General features: G+C 40.4%; 1 protein-coding gene across 1 annotated transcript in view; it reads left to right on the top strand.

The window, feature by feature from the left end:
- The window catches only part of LOC146589295 (sodium channel protein type 5 subunit alpha-like), a 213,214-nt gene that overhangs the window by 67,419 nt on the left and 121,806 nt on the right, over nucleotides 1-23,989 (top strand). The window contains 1 exon segment of the mRNA XM_085316462.1: nucleotides 13,464-13,527. Coding sequence (XP_085172588.1) covers nucleotides 13,464-13,527 — 64 coding nt within the window.

The following is a 23,989-nucleotide window of genomic DNA, read 5'->3' as shown; positions in this document are numbered from 1 at the left end:
GAAATCAGGTGATTTTGTGAAAATTCCAATTCTGTGGGTCTGGTTTGCATGCTGTGTCAATAAGTCAATGTATAGCTCTTATATTTTCTAGCAAAACTTTTAAATTCGAACTTAGAGTCTTAAAAAGCAATTCAGAACAATTTGGTATTTATTAATTTTGAAAATCTCAAGAGTGTGTTTTTTCATGCTATTAGGACCTTAACTCATTATCTATATCAGTCCGTCCTGCAGTATTTGGTGTTCTGATGTTTATTATCGAAAGGCTTGTTTTCTAGGCCAAATACTCTGAAGTCTGCTATACTTTGAATTACAATGAAATAGGTTCTCTAAACTCATTTAATAACATTTAAACAAGAAGACTTTCATGTAAATAAACTTCAAAATGTAAACAAGTAGCTCAGGTATTGTTTGGGGCTTGCTTCAAAACCCTCTGAGTCACCAGGAGATCCCCACCAATTGCAACGGATATTGGCTCAAATCCTGAACAGTTTAACGATGCTCTTGAGAGAAAGAAGCAGTCAGACTGATGTACCTTGCTGGGGAATTGTGGTCAGTGGTGACTTTTGATATTTTATTTATTTTGAGAAGAAAAATGATCCACATAGTCAAATCATTAACCAGAAATTTGTTTTGAAGGAAGTCACACAGAGTCATGGGGTACGTCTGCTCTGACAGCGTAAATCCCTGAGTCCTCTTGCTGGTATCTCTGACTGTCTGCACTATCAAACCCTCGAGCCTGACTCCTGGCAGCTGTCTGACTTGAGCCAGGGCTCTGCTGAACTCCTGCCACAAGGTTGCCTCCAACTCCTGCTTACTTCTCTGCTTTTACACCTCTTCACCTGGTCTACAGGATCCAGGGATTGGGCAAATGGCAGTCCCACAATCCCCCACTCTTGACTTCTGGCCCTTCTGCTCAGTCCTGTTCTCTGCAGTCCAAAGTAGCCTTGGGAGGAGTGACATTGGACAGGTTTCACTTGGAATAAGAAGCTCGATATTGGTGTCTCCCCAGTGGCTCTGTGTCAGGGATTCTTGCCAGCGGAAAGGGGAAAGAGTTAAGTGCTCTGTGCTAGACCTAACAAACCATGCTGGACCATGCTGGTGCTGTGATGCACCAGCTGATGTTTTCCCACCCATGTTCCCTGTGCTTYCAGTTTCAAGATGAGTGTCTATGGAGCTAGTAAAGATATCTCTGCACCTGTGGTGGAYTAAATCACATTCTGGATCCTCCACCCACAGATAACCGACAGCTGTTTGAGGTTCTTCTCTCCCTCTCTCACAGAGGCATTAAAAGATACAGTAGTGATGRCTGGAAGTGTAAAGCTCTGAGGTAAAGTGAAAGGAATGAAATGGTGCTGTGAAGATAGTTGACTTTCTGGGATTAGAGGTAGTGAAATGCACCACTGGGTAGTCTCTACAAAAATATAGTTAGTGTCAAGGCCAACTGCAGCATTGCTTTGATTGGGAAGAACTGTACAGCTGTTCCAGCATCACATGAGCAAGTTTATTTGGGCTGGGCAAGGTTGGCTTGACATGGGGAGATGCTCCTGTAAAACTGTCTGGTAAATCCAATAATGATTAATATGATCATGGAAAAATACTTGTTATCACTCAAGGAAATTCATCTATTGCAAGGATAATCAATTTGGTGAGATAATGGATTAAACTGAATTAGTTTGACCATGTGGTATTAATAGCATGTAATAATATCAATGACTGTTTCCATGTTTTCCTGATATCTGAAAATAAAGACATAGTTTATTATTGCAAATAGAAATCAGTTACAGGGGGTGGACAAGAATGATTTAAATAGTTCAAGCACTGACTCAGTGGAGAAGGCCACTGAAGAAAAATAAGAAAAGTAGATTTATAGGGAAAATGTACTGATATCTGAATAAAAATAATGAAATGGTCCTATAAAAGCTGGAGAAACTGGCTCAGCAATTAGACTAGGAAGAATAGTATTAAGTAGGATTTTCATTTAATGTCGACTATTGCACTTAYGCAATTCAGAAATGGAGGGACTGGCTCATTTTGTAATGAGATGGGATAGTGCTTTATATTTCATTTTGTGTAAGTATTATGGTGAAATGAAGTGACTGTTTAACACAGAATTACTGACCATAATTTAATAACAGTCCAAATTTGAAGTGCTAGAGGGAATTAAGCAATGCATAGTTAAATTAACGTGTAGACAGACCAAATTAGATAAAAAGAGGAATATATGAAGAAACAGAATAGTGTCAGTGTTTATTTTTGAGGAGAACTAGAGAAGAAAATTAGCCAACATGTTGAGATTGTGATGCTCATTCAAAGGGAGCATAGGCAATTGCAAAAGCTCCTTAGAGACTTCAGAAACAACGTGGCTGAGTCACTCACTTTGGAGCAGGAATAGTAATCTAAAAAGCCAGAAAGCAAAAACTTGAAGTACTGTAAAAGAGGATTCAAAATAGAACAAAAGAGAATGCAAAGAAATACAGCAATGAAAAACACTCAAAAGCAAAATTGGAAAAATGAATTGTTAGTACTGTTTATCAGGACACCAAAATAGAGAACCACAATCATATGCCATTTCTGCTCTTCYTGAAGAGGAGGCATTTGCTCTAGATCCTCTGAGAGAGATTTTAGTGTTTCAAAAGACAAGTGGAGAGCCTCTGAAATGTATCAGCTTCCTCTCGAGCCTTTGAACCTTTTTTTTGCGTGAATGAAAGAATAAAACTCGGGGAACCCCTTAAAAGGGTAATATAGTAAGAAATTGTCTGTTATTGCAGAGGAAATAACTGAGAGACTTGGTTATGATGTACAAGGAAAGTTGAGAACTCAGTATTCAGTTTTTCTGAGCCCCTTCTAGCTTTAGATAACTGTGTGTCACAGGCTCAGGAGACATCTTGCTTCTGCAGAATCCTTGGGATGTTCTTCAGCTCTGGTTTTCTATTCCAAGGTGACATGGCACCTGCATTAAATTGTATSTTGTCTCTGCAGTTTCTCTCAGCTACCCAGGCAAGGAATCTTTTCTCATCTCTCTTCCCAACCCCCTTGTTTTGATTGTTATAGAAGAAGAAAAGGTCAATTTATAAAGTTTGTTCGGGTCATCAGGCAGACCCAACGTCATGTGGTAACACCTGATTTTTGGCTGACCTTTGAGGAAACATGCACTATTCCCTGGGGTGTAGGAACTCCTCCCCTTAGCTGCCTACCTAAAATTCACATGTGCTTTCCTGATCTACCACTGCGATCACAAGTGCTATCTTACAGCTCTTTAAACTTTTCATACAAGGAAAAGCCCATTCTGTTCAGGTTCTAACCAAATTTCAGTGGGCAGAAGTTCCTAGCAGAGCTCTCCAAGTGCTGTACCCGTATATTTGTCTGGAGCCCTGGTAGATAGCAAAGCTCATCTTAGGAAAGGTTGTAGTGTATAAATTAAAGATGTATCTGATGAAGTGAAGCTTTATGAATGTGTGAGTCAGAGTGGATTGAAAGATATATGATGTCAGACATGTCACTAATTTAGGGAGAGAAAAAGATGTACCAATGGACCAAATGTAATTGATTTACATGGCTGATGAGGGTCCACTCTTTAATGTAATTTATATATTTCATTAGTAAAATAGTTTATTGACTAGTCAGTAAGTAGAAATCTGAGTTGAAATAGTATATTCTTTTGTAAAGTAAGATGCAGTGTCAGTGCTGAACACTTCAGGAAAAAAAACATTTAGTGTATTGCAAATGTTACAAAATCACTTTTGAAATGCTAGTCTTAAAACCCAGTATTTTATTTTTAAAACTAAGTACTCTACTTAAGAAACTTTGAAAGGGTCTTGTTTTCAAATAGTGCTGTTTATGTTTTCTCAAAAATCAGGATCTTGCAAGGTGAAATAAAAAATCTGTAACTTCTTTTAGACCATTCTGTCCAGGATGTTGGAAAAAAACCTGTAATATTAAGGAGTTTTTACTCCTCCCTTTTACTGGGAGGAGTCAACTACCATTTTTATAGCTCAACAGAGGACATTTCAAGGGTCTTTCTTGTTTTCTTCTGGACTACTTTCTGGCATTCATTTCATGGCAGCAATTTTCCTCTTCTTCTGAAGCCAAACTGTGTAATTATCCAAGGTCTGAAACAAAGGATTAATTAAAAAGAAAAAAATCCAGATGAAGTTGAACGTAACATCTGCATTGCCATCTTCCCGTTAGACCTGAAAGATGGACGACCATAGATGAAGAGCCTATGGTTGCTTCAGGCTCTGGGCTCTGTATTTAGAAAGATGTATAAATGTGTTAACTTTAGGTCTTAAGGGTCTTAGGGGTCCTAGGTTCCCCAGGTGCCCAGTTTTTTGCAGCTTCCAATTACATCCAGCTGCTCAATAGAAGCCACTTGGAGAAGGAACCTTCTGAGGTGTTCTCTGGAGGAGCTGTTTCATTTTCTACCTCTTAATTGGACTAGGCAGCCCAGGTAATCTCACTAAGCCAGCCAGGTTAGTCTGTCTGCTCAGAGCTGGTAAATCAGGAGTGGTTCCAGATCATTAGACAACCTGAAATAATCCTAGAGTCATTTCACATCCTCCTCTTTGATGTCCTAGATGTGGTGCACAACTGAAATGAATGAGCATGAAAGTTATTGGATACATATTGATTTGTGTATATATAAAAACTATTTTTGTGTGTGTGTGTACATTATATTTTTATATATGCGTATTTTTTTATATATATATATATATATATATGTATGTATGTATGTATGTATCTGTGAGCATGTGCATATGTATCTCCTGAGCCTGATCATTAACCGTGTCTGACAAATTGCTTCATTTTTGGTTTCAGGAAGATTGAAATGGAGCTGTATGAACAGATTGTCTGGAACTGTATGACTATGGGGCTAAATAGAAAACAGATGTATAAGTCAGATAATAAATACAGCAAGCCTGGGGAGAAATGAAGTGTTTGAGGTGTTGTCTGAGGTGGTAATAGAAGACAGTGAGTTTTTGATGAGTAATTATGGAGGTGGGAGAAAAAAGGGAAGGGATAAATCACATTGGGACTAGAATAGGTGTTTTATTATGTATGATTGTATTTGAGCTAATGGTTAAGACAAAGAACCTCTCCAGGCTTTCAGATCGTGCTTATCAGTGTGGAATCTATTCATGTTACTCCACAGCTAATTGTAAATATTGTGGCTTTGTTAAGGTGCAGTGATCTTTTGCTAAATAGCTTCATAAATGCTCAAATGTTAATGCTGTGATGTGTTATTAATGTGGGTACTGTACCTAGGTACTCTAATATTTTAAGCTACATAGAAAAAGAAAGGCCCCATGGAAGCAGTGCAAATAGCAGAGAAACATAGGAATTGGTACTGTTGTATCCAATACAATCTTTTCCCTACAATTTAGTATAAATTTTTTTGTCCTTACAGTGGAAGAGCAATTTCCTAATCTTCAAACAGTTTATAAACAGAAGACTATGTCCGCTAGATATTTTTCTTTAGCTCTTATTACTGCATTACTTAACGCTAACTCTAGGAGAAATCTACTCAAGGAAAGTACTGCCACAGAGGAATAAAATTGTACATTTCCGGATTTTTTCTGCACCTTCAAACTGTTCATAAGCAACTGAAGTAATAAAATCGTAGACTCRCACTGTGTAGCTCAAAGAGGCATTTGAAAGGGCCTGGTCGGTGCCATCTGAAACCTCCGAGGCACTTCTGCTGGCCCTGAGCTCAGCCRTCACCGGCCTTGGAGACCGAGCTAGCTCCTGCTCTTAACTCCGCAGCCCATCCAGGCGTGCAGTTAGCCCACTGGCAGGGAGCAGCTTAGAAGCTGCTTTTCCTTATTGCAGTAGTTTTAATGATTAAATAAAGAGTGGTTTTCTCCTTTATTGTAAAGCTCATACTTTTCATCAACACGGAATTCACCCTACTGAGGTGAAGACGAAGTATAGGAGTTGTCAGGCTCAATCTGACCTAGGCCTGCCTAGAGTCTGTGGCACCACGTGCTCCACAGGAAAGTAGTGCAGCTTGAGGTAGCTTCTTTTTCTAAATTTTTATTAGCTTAACTATTATATCTCTGGAGATCTTTATCTGCATAAGCCACAAATCTGKCTTTGAATGAGCTGGCCAAAGGGACAGCCTGTGGCAGTAACTGCAGCAGTTGAAATGACAAGTGCAGTGAAAAAAATATTTCCTTTATCTTTAGGTCTGTGTTTGCTTTTTTACATTTTCTGAGGGCAAAAAAACATTGTTATCACATTCTGTGTCCGGGAGCACACAAAGCTCCCTGTTCTCCTTTTCCAGAATGCATGCTATTTTTGACTCTGGTAGTCACCTCTTTTCTAAGATAAAAGATCTCCATTTTTTTTCAATTGCCTTTGATATTAAAGTTTTCCCACTCATTCTTATTACTTGATTCTCAAGATACTCTGATCCTGCAGTTACCCAACTGAAAGCAGTGCTGTGCACCGTCTTCCAGATGAAGCAAACCACTAATTTATAGGCTTGTACATCTTTTTCCTGCATGGTCCAGCATCCAGTTCCTTGTGCATCTCAGTGTTACAGTTTTGTTCGATCACGGTCTCACAGTAAATAAAAGCAGTAACTGAGAGTCCATAAAAACACCCGTACGTCTTACCTGAACTGAGAAAGGAAACTTAGAACCTGAGAAAGTTTTGAGTGGTTCAGATTTTCTTCTTGTCTTTGTCTTGGATCTCATTTTTACAATAGACTATCCCATTCCGCGTTTCACTGCTCGTTTCCTTTAGTGATTTAGGCCTCTCTAATGTCCCTCATTCAGTCCTGGTTTTGGACTTGATTTACCTGRAAAATAATGTAGTATCAGTAGATTTTTGTCACCTCTCTGCTCACCTTCTGTTTCCTTTGCACTTATAAATGTAGTAAACTCATGCAGACATAGCCCTCTGCTAACCTCCTGAGATACTACACGTTGACTTTTCATTCCTAACCTTTGTGTTCCATCTCTCAGTCAGTTTTTGATCCAATTCATTTGTTTTCTTTTTACCATAGTRCAAGCTACATTATTTTCCCCTCTTTTCTGATGGGCTTAGGCATCTATTTGTGATCATAAGTGCATTCAATCCTTGYAGCAGCTTTTGATTTAAATTCCATTGTGTGAAACCTATCAAAGAAAACCTTCTACAAAACTTCCAGAGAGCACACTTAAGTRTTTTTGCCACTATTGATGTAAAGCACATATCTAAGCAAGTGGCACTAAATATGCTTTTTATTAGGTACTATACAGCCTGCAGTTCTTAAGGTATAGGCCTGCATGACTGGTCAACCATAGAGAAGTGGAATGAGATTATTTGCAGATCATTAAAGACAGCATGCATATTTATTGCTAGTCGTTGTCTTCTGTTTCATCCTCTCTGCTACAGAGGGGTGGCATAATGCAGTCGGAGGCATCTTGAGACCTCGTGGGCTCAGCATGGTCCCCAACCCAAGCATCTGAATTCTCTGCTCCCTCTCTGGCCTGCAGCTCCAAGCACGTCTGRCATTCATTTCCTTCCCTCAGCCCTTACTGGCATGATTTTCTAGATATTGAGGATCTTTGAGGTTTTTTAGCTTTGTACTAGTGTACTGAAGTGATCTATAGCAGAGGATTTGATCTAGTATTTTTTCCTGGCTTTTTCTTGAAGAAGGGGAAACCTAAGTTATCAAAATGAGACAAATTCTTTTCTATGAATATATGAAAATTACATCCTTAGCTTGTGTTGAGTGTGGGAGGCAGCAGAGCTGCCCTGACAGGACCCTATCAGTGGCACTCAAGCAGGAGACCAGTTCTCACCAGAAGCTTGTTATGTGTTTTCCTAGGACCTCCTCTAGCACCTCTGTATGTCATACAGGCTGGCTGCTGCCCAGAGAGGTCCCTGAATTCAGGGCTCTAAAGCTACTGTGAAGTCCTATATAAGCCCATGTTGCGTATGAGACCTTCAGAAGAAGTTGATCACTTAGATTCTGCCGTCTGCCTCGTGTCCTCATGATTAACTCCTTGTGTTCCTTTCTTATGTGAAGTTTGGAAAATGCCATTACAGGCAGTTACCGAGGTCAAGTGGCAGGAGATGGGATGGAAGGAGGCACCTGGATGAGAAACTCTAGGGAAGAGCAGGGCACCCCAGAGCCAGCAGCACCAGGCAGAAGGGAGGACATCAGTAAATGCCAGGGGAGAGGAGAGGCGCACCCCCTGTCAGAGGGTGAGCAACAGGAAAATAACTGATTATTATAATTGTTTGCAACCCCTTTTAGCAGGAAAGAACTGACTGGCAGTGCCATTTATTCCCGAGTATTCTTTCCTAATAATTCCCTCAATACAGCATGTTCCCTCGCTTTTGAGAGGCATGTTTTTCATCTTCAAATTCAATTTCATTTGTTAGAGATTTCACTGTGTGTGACACTGTGCACACAGCAAGTGCAGTAAGGATTCATTTTAATTATTATGTTTTGCCAGGAGGTACAGTGTGTTTGTGCTGGTGGGCGAAAGGGCGAAGAGGGGGTGTTACCTATTTTATWCCTATGTCACGTATCACAACTGTAAGAGGATGGGACTTTCAGAATTGCGTTTTAAATTTGGAATATGGACATTCTGGTGGCTGTCGGTGCTCTGTGCCAGCAGTGGTGCAGGGAGAAAGTTTCCCAACCAGCATGCATCCGTGTGGCTGGAATAAATAGTCCGAGATAACAGACACCTCTCTGAAGTTTTTGTTAGAAAGTCAGCCAGAGGACTCTGCTCTGRGCAGTGACTAATGATATGTGAATGCTGCTCATTATGCAAGTGTGCTAATATATATATATATATTTTTCAAATCAGAATGAATTGAGAAATTGCAAGGTGAATCAAAATATTATTTGATCTAGACCTTACAAGGAGGAACAGAACCTAAACCCAGGCAGTATACATTATAAGCTGACACTAMCCATTTTTCTAAACTAGGAAATGTATAACTTCCCTTTGGATAGAAATGAGGAGGACTTTCTACCCTGCAGCTGTATGTACACAATTGGCTTTCTGTTCCGTGGTGTAATGTGGGYGTGGAAGGTATAACCTGGAGCATAATTTATCGCAGTTAAAAGTATCTATTTTTCAGGAAGTTTACAGGAAGGGGGGTTATTTATTTATTWATTTTTTATTTTATTATTTTATTTGTTTGCTTTGTTTTTACGCTTGCCGGGTGGAGCCATTTGAATATTTGCTCAGACAACTGTGCTAAAACTTGGCTAGTTACCTTATCCTATGCATTGCATGCTGCGTAGGTGTGCAAGAGAACAGTGTGGAAACTTGAAAGATATTGGTACTTTGGAAAAAGTATAGAATAAAGCAATTAATACTTGTTACTAACCCTCTCTCCAACCAATTAAGGGATTTCATTAGAGTAGTGTTAACTCTGATGCTGCAATTGTTTCCATGTTAGATAACATCAACACCAAGGAAGATGTGAGTAACATCTAGATGCATAGTGCACGTATTTATTGGTAACAAAACTAACCTAAAAAAAGGTAATGCTAAGTCAGGAGCTATGGGGATATGGTGTCTTAGCATGTTTTTATAGATCTCAGACTTGATAAAAATGTGCATATGTTCTGGAAAAGATAGCATCTGGTTATTGGAAAATACATTGCTGCTGAATTTTTGACTGCTGAGTACTGTCAGGAAATGATTCAAATTATTGAAAAATAGATAGGTTTATCTGGCATCAGTGGAGTAAATAGTATGTAATCAACCAGAAACTAATATGAAGCCAATGTAATTCTGAGCATTTTTGTTTTCTTTTAATATGATCAGGCAGTTATTTTAATTTACAAATTCCTACAGGAAAGTTTCTAAAATGCATTTTACACAGCATAGCTTTCACATCAACATTTTAGTAAAGCAGGTAGAAAAATATCAATCTTTCAACTGAAAAAAAAAGTCCTACTATGTAAAGATTATGTATACATATGCATGCACAAAAACTTCATTGTTTTGGCTTGATTTTACTTGAAACATTGAAAAAAATCTAGTACAGAGGCTTTCTGTTTTGTTTTCTCTACTCTCTCCTTTTCCTGTTTTGTTTCCTACTCTTCCCAACTGATAAGCAGAAACTTCTAAGTGGAAAAAAAAAAACCTAAGAAAACAAAAAAATCAAACCAAGATAATGAAAGAGTCATTGCTTTTTTCACAAGGTATTTTATTGGTTTGAACAGTCTGTGTTTCAGAGGTAAAGTCCTAACATAAATGAAAAAGGAGTTTTATGCTATCTGCTCATGATAGAGGTAACTAGCGGAAAGCTGAGGCCGAGGGTTAGCATGGTACCAAGGTAGTTTGTTCTAAAAGCAGGAACCACGACTGCTYCTTAAAGACCTCTGATTTCATTGCATGTCTGATAGAAGTCCAAACCAACTTGCTTTGAATGACAAATTGATTGTTGTGAGCATTTTTGATAATACAGCAGGGTTTTTTTTCTTCAAGTATAATTCTCTAATCTCCCCTTCATTTATCAGTAGGGAATCAGTAATAAGTTCTTCCTTAGACTGAAGTTTGGCACSGTCACTGCACGACTTCATTATGCAGTTGCAGACTCCATGGTGTAGATATTCTCTCCCAGCAGCATCCAAGCACTGATTCCTCAGCATGCATTTCACAGAGCTCTTTGGCATCTATGATATTGCTTGTTTTAGAAATGTAAATGTTTAAGTGAGCAGCAGATGACAGAGTTTTCTGTACTCTTAAGATCTGAAAGCTCACCTACACTACTGTATCTTGCTTGCACAAACATCTCCCCTCCTTCCTTATTTCCATGCTCTGACTCTGTGCTGATCTTCTGGTTCAGCTGACTATGAGTTGTTGGTTCAGTCTTCAATGGATTGGTGCTGTGTACCAGGGTACAGTCATACTTGGGAGAAAGAGGTCAACACATAGTGAGGATGAGTTGTACAGCATCAATCAGGGACTTGAAACAAAAAAAGATAAGCAAAAAGACAAGACAAGACAAGCTTACGGTACAGAAATCATAGCTAGAGATGTGATGAATTTAAGGATTTGGGTTTAAATCAGACTTAGGCTCCTTGTTAGAAGGGTGCATAGTTCAAACCAGAAGTCATGGTATTCTGCAGGAGTTACGGAGTACAATGTTAAAATCTGGCTGTGGAACAAATCAGCTTACACAGAATCACACAGAATGGTTGAGATTGGAAGGGACCTTTGGAGATCATTTAGTCCAACCCCCCTGCGCAAGCAGGGTCACCTAAAGCACATTGYRCAGGATTTCATCCAGGTGGGTTTTGAATATTTCCAGAGAAGGAGATTCCATAACCTCTCTGGGCAACCTGTTCCAGTGCTCTGTCACCCTCACAGTAAAGAATTTTCCCCGCACATTCAGGGGGAACTTCCTGTGTTTCAGTTTGTGCCCATTGCYGCTTGTCCTGTTGCTGGGCACTACTGAAAAGAGTCTGACCCCAATCTCTTGATACCCTCACTTAAGGTATTTATAGACATTGATCTATATCCTCTCTGTCTTCTCCAGKCTGAWCAGGCCCAGCTCTTGTAGCCTTTCCTCATAGAGCAGATACTCYGGTCCCCTAATCATCTTTGTAGCACTATGCTGGACTCTCCAGTAGTTCCGTGTCTCTCTTGTACTGGGGAGCCCAGAATTGAACACAGTACTCCAGATGTGCCCTCAGAAAKGCTGAGTTTAGAGTACCTCTATGGTCCTCCTGGTCTTAGTATTTAAAGTATGAAAGRTTGCAGTTCCCAGGGAGTTGTGTAYGTTTGCAAAGTTCAGGGTACCCCATGTAGTGATATGATCTCAACAAGATGCCAAACCTCTGCAGTTGATTGTCTACCTCTGTTGTCTACGGCAACATTGTGCCATATTTCCTCCTTATCCAAGAGGCTCATGAGTTTGTATCCCTAGCTGTACATATCCCAAATAAGACACCATTTGTCCTGAACCAGCAGAACTAGAGAGCTGCTGCAAATGTAACTCCTCAACCTCCTCTTCTCTGGGTAGATGGTTCACAGATCTTTAACCGTATTGAATACCTTTATGTTGCTGTCAATCAAGATGGTTAGATAGAAAGGCCACATTAAGATAAAGCAGAAAGGCATACGGTCTRAGCAGGATATATACTGTGGTGACTTGTGAACACCATCACATGCCCTCGTAACCACAAAGCTCATAGACAGTAATTCCCTCTTGGCCTGTGCCAAGGCAGGGCTTTTCCACTGCTCGCAGCTTACTCAGAAAGCCACAGCACATCTGTTCGATGGCTTGAGCCTCTGAGCATTCTTTGCATAGCCTGCCTGGATAAGCTGTCACTCTTGATTTTTAAAGCATTTCACAACATAGGGTTAGCCTAGAATGGAGAACCTCTTCTGAGCATCATCTCTAGAGTCCCCTCTGCTCACAAACACGTGTGATGTAAAGTTGCCACCATCATGTCCTATGTCAATAGGGCATCACGTCCAGCTGCAATAAAGCACACCAGTATATTTACTCTCTATGAATATGCTTTTGGCCTGTCTTGCCTTCGTTATTTTTCTAAATCAATGCTTTTATCCTCTCTTCTTTGCTGCCTTTCAGGTTCTAGAGATGCTTCTTAGGACGTTTCTTCAAATCCTCTCTTTTAAACTGTTTTTGTAACCTTTTTGAGAAGTTGGCCTCCTGTTCTGTTTCTCTGAATTTTGAACTTTGTTGGCTAGGGATAGGAGAGGGAGTATATACACAAAGGCTCTCATTAGCCTGGGGATGCTAATTTCCTTAAGCCTCATTGATAGTCAACCAGGGAATGATCCAGAGCACTTAAATTTAACTTGCTGCTCTCAGTCTCCCTTGAGAAGTGTCTGTCTCTCTCCGTTGGCATTACAGATGGCTGCATAGATAAATATTTGTATTTATGAATACTTTCTTGTTTGTTTGATCTTTAAAAGGGTATATTTTTATGCTTCATTTGCTTTGTACTGTCTATTTCCTATGCTGAACAGAGCACCTCAGACTGAGGGGAATGGAATGCCTTTTTAATATCCTTACATTTTATCTTATAGTTGGTTACATTTTTAATCTACTAGTCAAGAATTTCTGTCACAAACTCCGTTTATATATATATATATATATAATCTATATAGAGTTTAAATGTTATAGACAAATTGGTTTCACTATGCATTGCTGTATAGAATTTAACAGCATGATTCTCATTTACGGTAGCTAGGAACATGCCTGTATGATGTTCCCTTCATGCCTACAGCCCTGCTGCCACCTTACTAAATGGGTCAGTTTTTGAATACAAAAGGCAGCTACTTAAAGATATCKTTTTAAAAAGTGAAGTTTTTTTTTTACAACTCATAAAAGTTAAAATTAGCGAAACAAGACAAAAACATTGAATTCATCAGATCTCTCAATTATTATTCCTATTGTGTAYGCTGTTTCATAGATAATACATATGAATGTTATCATTTTGTTAAAAAGCAGTTTATTCATTTCCGTTGCAGTGAACTACTTCATAAAAAATGGTACAGAAGATGTGTTACTTTGCGGCAATAGCAGTGATGCTGGGTAAGTGCTTTAAAAATATCTTCTTTTATTTCACTTTTTGCCACGTTTTCTTTCAGTTCTGTCCACTTCTCACTAGCACAGAGCAGATATTTACAACTTACTTGTGTCAGTAGTAGTAGGAGAAAAGATAAGACAATATTATGCATAGGAAAATGATTTCATAAACARCAGGGAAGGGAAGTTTGTATGTGTCAGTTATTCAGGTCTAAAATCTTAAGGGCCATCACTACAGCTCTTGTTCAATGCATTTAACTTTATCCTTAAAAAAGTAGTGAATGCTCTGGCTAAGGGGAGAGTATTTTAAAGGAAACTGAAGATGAAAGAAAACAGAAAAGCTATGGGGATCTAGACTGATGGTGAATTCTTGGCTTTTGGCAAGGGAGCATGAACAAATTAACACAAACTTCTCATTAGTCTCCAAACCAACGTGCCTTTGGTGGGGGAAGGCACGTACACGTTTGTGCATAATTTGGGTAGAGTATTTGTGTTTCCTTTTCTCAAAATATAGGTAGCAAAGAAACCCAGAATAATTCCTGTAGTATACTAATTTACTCTATGTAAAGGACTTCCTTCATATCCTTACCACCTGTAGATACAAACGGTTCCTTCTGCATCCAGTCCTCAGCGTCTAAGCACATTGTCTGGGTGCAGTTAGATCTGGCAGGWTCTTGTGGTCTTGAGGGAAAAGGAAGGGCTCAGCTACAGTGGGGAGAGATGGGGTCTTCCGTGGGCCAGAGGAKGTTATACTCCACGGAGAGATTCTCAGCTGCCTGCTGTAGGAGAAGGACAAAAGGAAACCTTAAACTGGTGGGATGCATGAGCTTTTGATCTAAATATGAGAGTGTGTTTGAACCAAGCAGGGGGAGGCAAGGGCTTGTGTCAGGTTAGGGAAGAAAATGAAATGATCTCATTTCGGAGGATAATGATTTAACTTGGTAGAAGTAAATGAGAATGAGTAAAAAAATTAGGGATTAAATTAGGAAGAGCTTAATATAAAAACAAGTACGTGTGCAAGGACACAGTAGACAGATGGAAGGAAGAAAATATACAAACTTGCTTGTGGTCAGGTCTGGGAGAAAAGCCATGGGGTGCCAGAGAGAGAAGCTTTGCTTTCTGCTGCCACTATCTATATCTGTATTTACATAAAACAAAGGATAAACTGAAGTGTCAGCCTTCCCTCTGCATGTCTTGCATGTCTGATCTGTATTGCCAGTCTAATTTAGACTGTAAGCTCCTTGGGCAGAGGGCCATGCTTTGCTCTTTGTTTGTTCCGAGGAAGGTACAATGTCAGCATTCATTAATTAAGTGCTTTGTTGATTGTAATACATTGCATTTATCCAGGCTCAGGCTGGACTCCAAGCCTACTGGGATATTTCCCGGGGATCCCAAGATTTGGCAGGCTACCTATGCCAGTGGACTTCAGCCTTTGCTAGCCTATTGACAGTAATATTGAGCAAGTAGTGTTCAACATGGCAACAATATGTTGCACCTCATGAAATACTATGCACTGCTCTCCCTGATGACCTGAACTGTGGCGGTGGCAGTCTGCTAACGTCACGAGTGATATCAAAAGGGCTCATTAGGTTATGTGTAGTTTGTGAATCATGGATGAAGGATTATTGTTCCAGAACTGYCCAAATGATAGAAGGATGTATGGATTTAAGGATTAGGTTCCAGCAAGATATGTTAGCAAAACCACCTTCATTTCCTTCCCTAGAAAGYCAATAAATTGTGACATGTCTGCAAGAAGTCCTGCTTACAGGATGCTCTAGGCCTGTGAGAGAGTCACAGCCCAAAATAGCAAGGGAAGAACTTCCAGACCACCATGAAGAGGAAATGTCACCTCCAGGCCCAGAGTCCTAGCACTTGTTCTGATAGCTGTATCAAAGCCATCAGTGTTTGTGCCATTAAGGAGAATCARTTTTCACTCTGCTCATCAGCTTTTTGCTCTTCAGCTTTTTGCTGACTTAGCTAGGTATTTCATACCGTAGGTTAAGAATTGGTTCTAAATGAGTRAGAATGGGAACAAATACCTCTACTGTTTTTTAGCTCAGAGTTAGAAAGTGTTGTTTCATCTGCTGCTCCTTGCACTGAGTCCCTGCCTATCATTCACTTCCRTTATTTAAAGAAATAAAGATAATTAAGAAGATAATTCTAAGGTCTCAGGGAAGCTAAAGTCATATATTCATGTCAGTTAGGCTAGAAAGACCATCATTTACAAGCTGATGTATCTAACAAAGCAGAAGTCGTTTTCTCACATGCTTTCATGGTTAAAGCTCAACATGGCCAAAGAGCAAGTGGGTTCGATRGTAAAACACACAGTCTGAAGGGATGACACCATTTGTGATGAGTTGCTCCGCAAGATCATGGGAGCTGAGTTACAYGGGTTGGTACGTCAGACTGTGGTTCCTCTATCTATTAGTGATTCAATTAACGACAAGTGAGAGTGTCTAARTTAGGAACTCGCTAACGCGTCAGGTAGGGGAGCAGGGTAAGACAGCTGTCCAGGCAGCACCTGGAAGTTCATAGCATTTTGGGATCTTGCTGCTGCCCCTGCTCTGGAATAACTTGATTTTATTAACTTCTGGAGCACACTGAGGACCCAGAGGAAACGTGTGTGTGTGTGTGGGGGGGGTGTCATGTGTGCACTCCTGGAGGGATTTGTTGTTAGAGTGAGGGATATCTGTGCTGTGGCCGAGATACTAAATCTCGAGGTAATTGACAAAACCACTTTAGTGCATTTTTAAAAGCAAGTTAATGACACTCTGAGATTTGGCTGGTTGCTGTTATTATAGAAGAGTAAAAAAAAAAAAAAACAAAACAAAAAAAAAAAAAAAATCTACTATGGCAATTATTAGGTGATGAGACTCAGATGGTCTGATGTAAGAGTGTTTAGTGATGGAGATTGCAACCTGAGCTGGAACAGCAGGCCAAAATCAGCAGGGAAATGATCATCAGTGGATGCTATATCACAGACAACCTAATTATCTCAAAGGTGGGGGCTTTATTACATTACTAGGAGGGACTGTTTTCTGAACAAGCACCCAAACTGCCAATAAAGCAGGAGGTAATGGATCTAGCTAATATTGATTTTAGTTCAGAAGGGATTGAAGAGATGGATGTCACTCAGCAGCAGCAAACATAACGTGTCTCTAGTACTTTACCTAGCAGATGGAAGAAAAAATATTTATTTATGTTTTCAGGTGTGCTCAAGCACCCCTGAGGAGCTACTTTAAAAATCACGTTGCAGAGATATCACAGGACTGTTGGGGAGAGGGCATAATTCTCGGCTGCACGAGGGCCAACCTGTCTGTGGGGTTTCCCATGTGATACCAAAGAAACTTTCTTCTGGATGCCTGAAATTTGATTTTTCTTCATTTAATCAAATAGAACTTTCTTGTTGTTTTTGTTTTGTTTTTCCAACTGCATTTTTTCCCCTTGATGTACTGCTGTAACAAGTAGAATTTGCTTTGTATTTACCAGGAACAAAGAGTCCAGTGGCAATAAGTAATGTTTGGAATAGAGAGAAAATCAAATGATTGTGATCAAAGATGTTCTCTGGCTCAGAGTGAATGCTGGTGACACGTGCTCGGTGTTTCACAACAAGCACATTCAGAGCGCTACGTTAATGGAAAAATCCTCTGCTCTGAGACATGTGTCACAGATTGGTCAGACATTGGAAATGGTACTAGCAGTGAGCCTCTTTTAATAAAAAAGGTAGTCTGGTATTTATAGAATTATTCACATTTCTAGTTTAGGGTTAGATCTGGCTGTTCTTTTAGATATGACTGCCCTGGGATTTATCCCAGTTGATAATCTTTGCCTTTCAGCTACTTTTATTTGATTTGGTTAAAATAAATGGGGAAAGCTCAGTTACTCTGATTTTCAAAGGAATTACAAATTCTCCTATTAATCTGCCTTGCTACTTAATTCTCAGTTTAGTAGCTCATCCAAATTTGACCACCTTGTTTTAAGTCCTAAGGAAGGTCCAGTACAGCGATGAAATGGCTGGAAGAATCATAGAATCAGTAAGGTTGGCAGGGACCTCTGGAGATCATCTAGTCCAACCTCCCTGCTCAGCAGGGTCACCTAGAGCATGTTAGACAGGGTTGCATCCAGGCAGGCCTTGAAGATCTCCAGAGAAGGAGACAACCTTAGCTAGAAGCAGAAGCTGAAAGCTGCTCTAGGCTCTGTGAAACATGGTGTTAGCATCAGCTGGGAGATCATCAGTTTGCAAGCACTGCAGGAAGTGGAGATGGTAGAGCTGCTCCTTGGCAGCAAGCAGCACTATCCCCTACTGCACAAAAGTGGCYCATGAGGGCAAACTTGCCATATATCAACAAGTATTTATGGGGAGCTCTAGGGTAATACTGCCAATGGCAAAACCCATAGCTGCACTTCTATTTATTTATTTTAACCYTTTTGCAATGCGCTCAAGGACCTGTGAGTAAGGGCAAGGTACTTCTCGCCTGCCCTGGTTGATGGCACATGGCCAACAGCAGGCAAAATGGCCAGAAAGCCTTCAAAATCACCTATGTCAGGGAGACGTGTCCTGATCCCTATTTTTGGATGCAACAGAGCGTCAGCAACACCTCGCCAGGTATTGCCCTGCTGTAATCGCTGGACCAAACGCCTGAGCGAGTGGTCTGCAGAAAGCACAGTGCATCGCGCTGCACCAGCCGGACTTGTGCTGCCGGTCTAATTACGGCATGCACCTTATTGCTGAATATTAACCGTTAACTTTGATAAGGTGCCCAATACCGTGGAGTCTTGCTTCCTGTCGGACTTAAGGGGGCTGCAGCAGCTTGGAGTTTTCTGCCCACAGAAAAGGAAGATATATTTCAGCTCTGAAGCAGTTCCACTTTTGTGCTGTTGTAATTTTGCTCAGACATTTTCCTACTGTGTTTAGACTGCTATTTTTCTTCCTCCTCAGCCTGAAGGTTCAGAAGAGCAATAGAAAGAGCACGGAAATTTGTCCATTAGGAGAAACAGAAATGGGCAAAATGCTCTGAATGTGCAAAGTAAACAAGCAGAAAAGGAACTACTTACCTCTTTGTTCTTTTCACTTTTTCACTCATAACTACAACAGGGAGCCAGCTTTTTCAGAAAAGTGTGTGTGTTTTAAGTCAATTGCAGCCTCTTCAGATCTCAAGGTCAGATTCATTTTTTTTTTCATGTGAGAAGAGAAAAAAAAAATAATATGTACTGTATATTCAGCTCGTGGGCAGGAATAGTCTGCAAGATCATCCTGACAGTGAAAGTACATTTGCATCATGTCTGTACTGATATTACCAAAAAGACTAGTGAACAGGAAGGAAAAGCAGCCAGCAAAGCTACTTCAGGATGTAACAAGAAAACACCTTTGGCAACTGCATCCTAGTAACTGTTGCTATAGAAACTTTAGCTACCTTTATCCTCACTATGACCTTGATTTTTCTTAACAAGGTACATTAATGTAAYGTACAGAGTGGGGCAGAATTCTGTATGGTTTTGTAAATCCTGCTGTCACTGAGCTTATTGCGTAGGGGACATGGAAGGAAGCATGTGATACAATGCTCCACAAAGTTTTTTTTAAGAGAATCCTAACTCTTTCTATAGCATCAATGGGGGRGGGGGRGGGGAGAGAAAAAAATAAAAGGAAAAAAAAAGGAGAAGCAAAAGAAGCTTTGTATGCTTTTGCGTTGCAGCATTTTACTAAAGTAATTAATGCCAGCACATAAAACCACACCAGATACCCATTTTGGTAGTTACCGCGAGTACGAARAGCAACATTTCCGCGCTCAGTTCTCCATGCCGACGCACCGTCAGCGGTACTCATGGCACGTATAGCGACGCAGCACTTTGATCTCTCCAAACTGTAATAACATTCCTTTGCTTTGATGCATCCTCCACGCRGTGGTTTAAAGTTCCTTGCAAAGGCTTATCACTGCCTTCAAGGATAGAGACGAAACTTGCACTGCACCATCTAATTCTTCCCATGTTTCCCCCACCGCTGTCATGTACAGCGAAGCGCTGCAGCTCTCGCTGGTCTTTGGAGGGCTGAGTGCCCACCAGAAGTGTGTCAGATGGCATGCTCTCCCATCGTGGGTAGTCTCTGGCTACAAAATCCGTGTGCCGTGCAGCATGACCCCAGCCACGTTGGAAATTGCAGAGCTGATGCAGGGAATATAGCCCAGAATCACTGCTTTTATTCTGCTGCTGGCAATTAGGACCGCTGCAGCTCTGAGCTGCCTGAASCTAAGCCAGTATTATCATTTTTACATGTTGTCTGGGTATCAAATGGTCTCTGATTGAGGTTTCATGGTGCTCAGTGCTGGGCAAGTAGGACGAGAAGAGACTGCTTGGTCRGGAGGGATGGTATTGCAGAGGTGCAGGCCACGAAACGGCTGGGATGAAGACCTGGCTTGGTGTTTGCAGTTTCATATATTGTATTGTTGGGGAGAGTAAGGAATGGGAAAGGTCAGGAGAAACATCTCTGAAAGGATGAGCTTTGTCAGATGGAGCCCGGTGTGGTAGAGCTCGTGTTTAACTTAAAGCATGCATGGGCCCATCCCAGGGAATGGGCTACCTAGGAGTGTAGGCCTTTGCCTAATGGACCGATTTGCTCATAACTCTTACCGGATTTGGCCCGATGGGGCAGCTGGCACAGGTGAGAAAAATTGGAAAGGCTGGCRGAGTGAGGAAGGGGCTTTGGTCCCCAAACGTGACTGCTTTAAATAGCACCAAAGTCATAGTATTTTGTAAAGAATGAACTGTATTACTTAAGCTGTTGGAGCTTATGACCCAATTACACCCKGGTTTAATAAGCAAAATCAGTCTTTCAGACTATATAGCATATCTTTAAATGAGTTTAACTAGATTCTGATGTAAATAGCATAAGCTTTTCTCTCTACTCTGGATTGATTACAACGATATTAGGATGAGGATGGCTTGCTCGTGGTGAGGAAGCCTCTTGAATACATTTAAGAATCACAAAAAAGAATATATGTCACCTGAAAGGTGCTGCAGGAGCTGTAGGGGGGCAACTTCTTATATTGTATAACTACAGATTTTAGAGACAACATTGATAGTCTTCRCTCCTAGGGATCAATTCTGTATTTGGAAGATCATGTCTCTAGTTAAATAGTGGCAGTAGGGATTAATTCCAAATCCAGTCAGCTCTTAAGGATGGGTAGCTATTACRTCTTAGCTATTACCTCTTAGCCAAAGCTGTAATAGGCTCATCAGCCATGTGAGAAGAGCCGACTATGGGTTGCATTCTTCATTAGAGCAATCTATCATTTTGTTTATGGTGATAGATACTTGGCTTACGTTTTGGTTAACAAGATAGGCAGCAAACCAAGTGTCTGGCCACCTGATTGCATGAAGACACATGCAAGTCTGCTTACCTTGCTGCTGCGTGAAACCTAAGAAAGCCRTATTAGGCCAATTCCTCTTGCTTCTTTGCATGTGTGCACAAAGGGGGTGGTATCTCAGTCTAAAACCATTGGTTTTCCGTGTGCCTGAGCACGTAGCCAGTGGGGGAGTCTGAAACTTGCTTTGTGYGTGCAAGGCAGTGCCACGCTCACGTCAGTGGGTGCTTTGAGCCTGTAAGCAAGCCTGCTCCTCTGAGCCTCCTTCCATTTGCTCCTCCAGTTTCAGCACTTGGTTCTTGTTCTTTATTCTGAGCTCTTTTATTTTTTTTTCCACAGTATTTGATTGGATTTGCTTGCACTTTCCTCCTCTCAGATTGTTGGCACCACTTACTTTAAAAATTGCCCTTCAAATTCTCTCTGACCCCTTAGGCACCTGGAGTGAGAGCTGCTGGGGGCTGGCAGCCAGGCCTAACCAATATAAAACGTGCCGCTGCGGGTTAGGTGTTGGCTCCTGCTCTGCCATAGGTGAAAATTAATGGAGAGTTGTAAGTCAGACCCTCCAACTACAATGAGTCTTTAATACAGCAAAATAAGCAGAAGAAGGAGAGCAACCCACGAGCTTCAGGCAGACCGAACCCCACCGACTGCAACTCTTCAGATTGTTATTTTGAATTCTGGGCCTCGGGATGCGCCCTTAGCAGAAACACTAGAARTCCCTTACTGCAATATAGCTCAGGGTCTTTTTGAGGTGTTCTTTTGTTTGGTTGTTTTTTTTGGCAAGAGGGTTCCCATTTCTCTCCAATTTTTCCTTCTTTTATAAGCAATTCTATGCAGCAAGGCATAGTGTGCTTTTGCAACCAATGTCAATTAAAAGTACAGACTTCACCTTACAGATGTCGTAGCTGACGTTAGCAGCTGTATATTGCTAACACCTAGTAACACATAGCACACACTATATTTCCAGGATTCGAATGTCACAGTCCAGCACCTGGTGTTTAAAAATCTTCTTTTGTTGCACAGCCTTATTGGCCACTACAGTCTGGATCAGCAGGTTACTTGGCTTGCCAAGATTAAACTCTTGAGCCAGAGCATTTTGCAATTATGCCTCTCAGCTGTAACTCTGGCATTCTCACTCTATGTTATTTAAAAAAATAGCTGTTTCTTATTTTTATTCATTTTTTTTTAATTTCCTTTAAGCTGTACCAATGCTAGCTTAAAGTGGTGATTAGAGCCTGATGGRTAGGTAGGTAGACTGATGCTTTCAACTTTTCTGAATCAATGACAGTAGTTTTATTTTGATTAATTGGACAGCATCCAGTGAGGCTCCTGTAACGTATGTTGTATTTGTGTAGTATGTTGTCGTCACCCATCCCTGTGCATGTGAGGASAGTGCAATCCTGTGAAATGTTTCTCCATAGGGAACAGAAGCTAAAGACTTTGCTAAAACATCCAAAGGGGAAGACTTAACATGATTTATCTAAGATGCTTCAGCAAAATCTAGAGACTCCTTAAAAAAGTCCTTGGAGGAAATGGTGTCTGTTCCAGAATAATATTCTTGTGTGAGAGCCTTCTACCTAGATTTCTATAGAGCATTTTTCTAGGAAGCAGCATTTTCTTCTTCTTACAAGTGTTTCTAAAATTTTCCCACAACTTGGCTACAAAAGAGGGTGAGCAAGTGTAAGAAGTAGAAAAGTAAAGGATTTTGTCTCAAGTGTCTAGTCTTCATAAGAATATGATCTAATGTTAATAGCATTTTCTAGCTAAATTCATGATTTTTGTGCTTAAAGGTCCTCCTTTGAATGCTCTTACCGGCTGAACATAATATTAGAGTACCACGTKCACTCATGGCAGAGACAAACAGTTTTTTTCACACTAACAATATATTGTTGAGTGGAAAAGGTTTGAGACATGTAAAGACATGAAAACATGAAAAAACTAATTGTATTATAAACAGAAAATAATAGACTGAGGTACCAGACTATTGTTCACTTCCTTACTAAGAGAATTTACATCTCCATTTTGTAGGGCTTTCCAAGCAATTGTAGTAAATTACTTTTWGTAGTTGCTCTAATCTACTTCAAAATGGAGTCTCCTCAGTCAGTAATGTTGGCAGTGACTGTACGAGTCTGTAGACTCGGATCTCATGGCTCCAAGAAGTTTGTATGAGAGTAGGTCTGAATGCAGATACTCCCAATATTTACTCTTCTTTCGACTGCAGTGCTCACTTACTCAGAATGGTGATCGGGGAGGTTTCTCAGCCTGTGGAAATTGAGAGGAAAATGTCTTGCTTGCGTTCAAAACAATGGCAAAATTTTCATTTTTGCCTAAGATGTTACCAACTTATCTTAGGTGGAACTTAATTTCCAACCTGCTGTCAAACCTAGCCTTCAGATCACCCTTAAGATCTCTAAACTCTTTCGCAGTTGTACTCAACCATTAGTAATAACTTCAAAATCCAAACAGTGAGACCAACTCAGTGGAGCTACTTGGGATGGGTCTTCAGTGAAAGACTAAGGAAAATGTCTCCACCTCTGGACATAATCCATCTCTCTATATTCCAATTTAGTTCATCTCTGGACTAAGTTTCCAGCCAAGTGCATTGTACCAATGCAATCATTTTTTTTTTTTTCATGGGGAAAAAACAAGTCTCACAAGAATTTTCTTGTCCTGTTTGGACATGTCTCATACAAGCGATCAGAGCAAGTTTCTTTTTTAGGAATCCAGAGGATCCATTTCTCAGAGCTCTTCAATAACGTCAGCAGCRTGTCAGGGACACTGTCGGCTGTAGCAGCAGATCAGAAGCAAAAGTCTAATGGCAGATCCTGATAACAGATGCTGCCCTTGGGAGATGGCAGATTTAATTAAAAGGCTGCTGCAAACAAGAACATGGATATACCACAGAAATTCAGAGTATATATGCGTATTTTAGAAAGAAAAAATACATTTGGAATTTCTGCATTTTCTTCTCTCTTAATTCAGCAATACTACTTTAATTTTTACTCCACTCTGTTTCTGATCAGGAAACAATGGAGAGCCAAAGTAGGAAAGCTCTAGGAAGAGGCACTTCCAGGCTGGCAGTGAAAAAATTAAGTGTGTCTCCTTTTTTA

The sequence above is a fragment of the Rhea americana genome, unplaced genomic scaffold, assembly GCF_003343005.1.
Source record: "Rhea americana isolate MKP2758 unplaced genomic scaffold, rheAme1 scaffold_47, whole genome shotgun sequence".
Taxonomy (NCBI): Eukaryota; Metazoa; Chordata; class Aves; order Rheiformes; family Rheidae; genus Rhea; species Rhea americana.
This window is presented reverse-complemented; position numbering and strand designations above follow the sequence as displayed.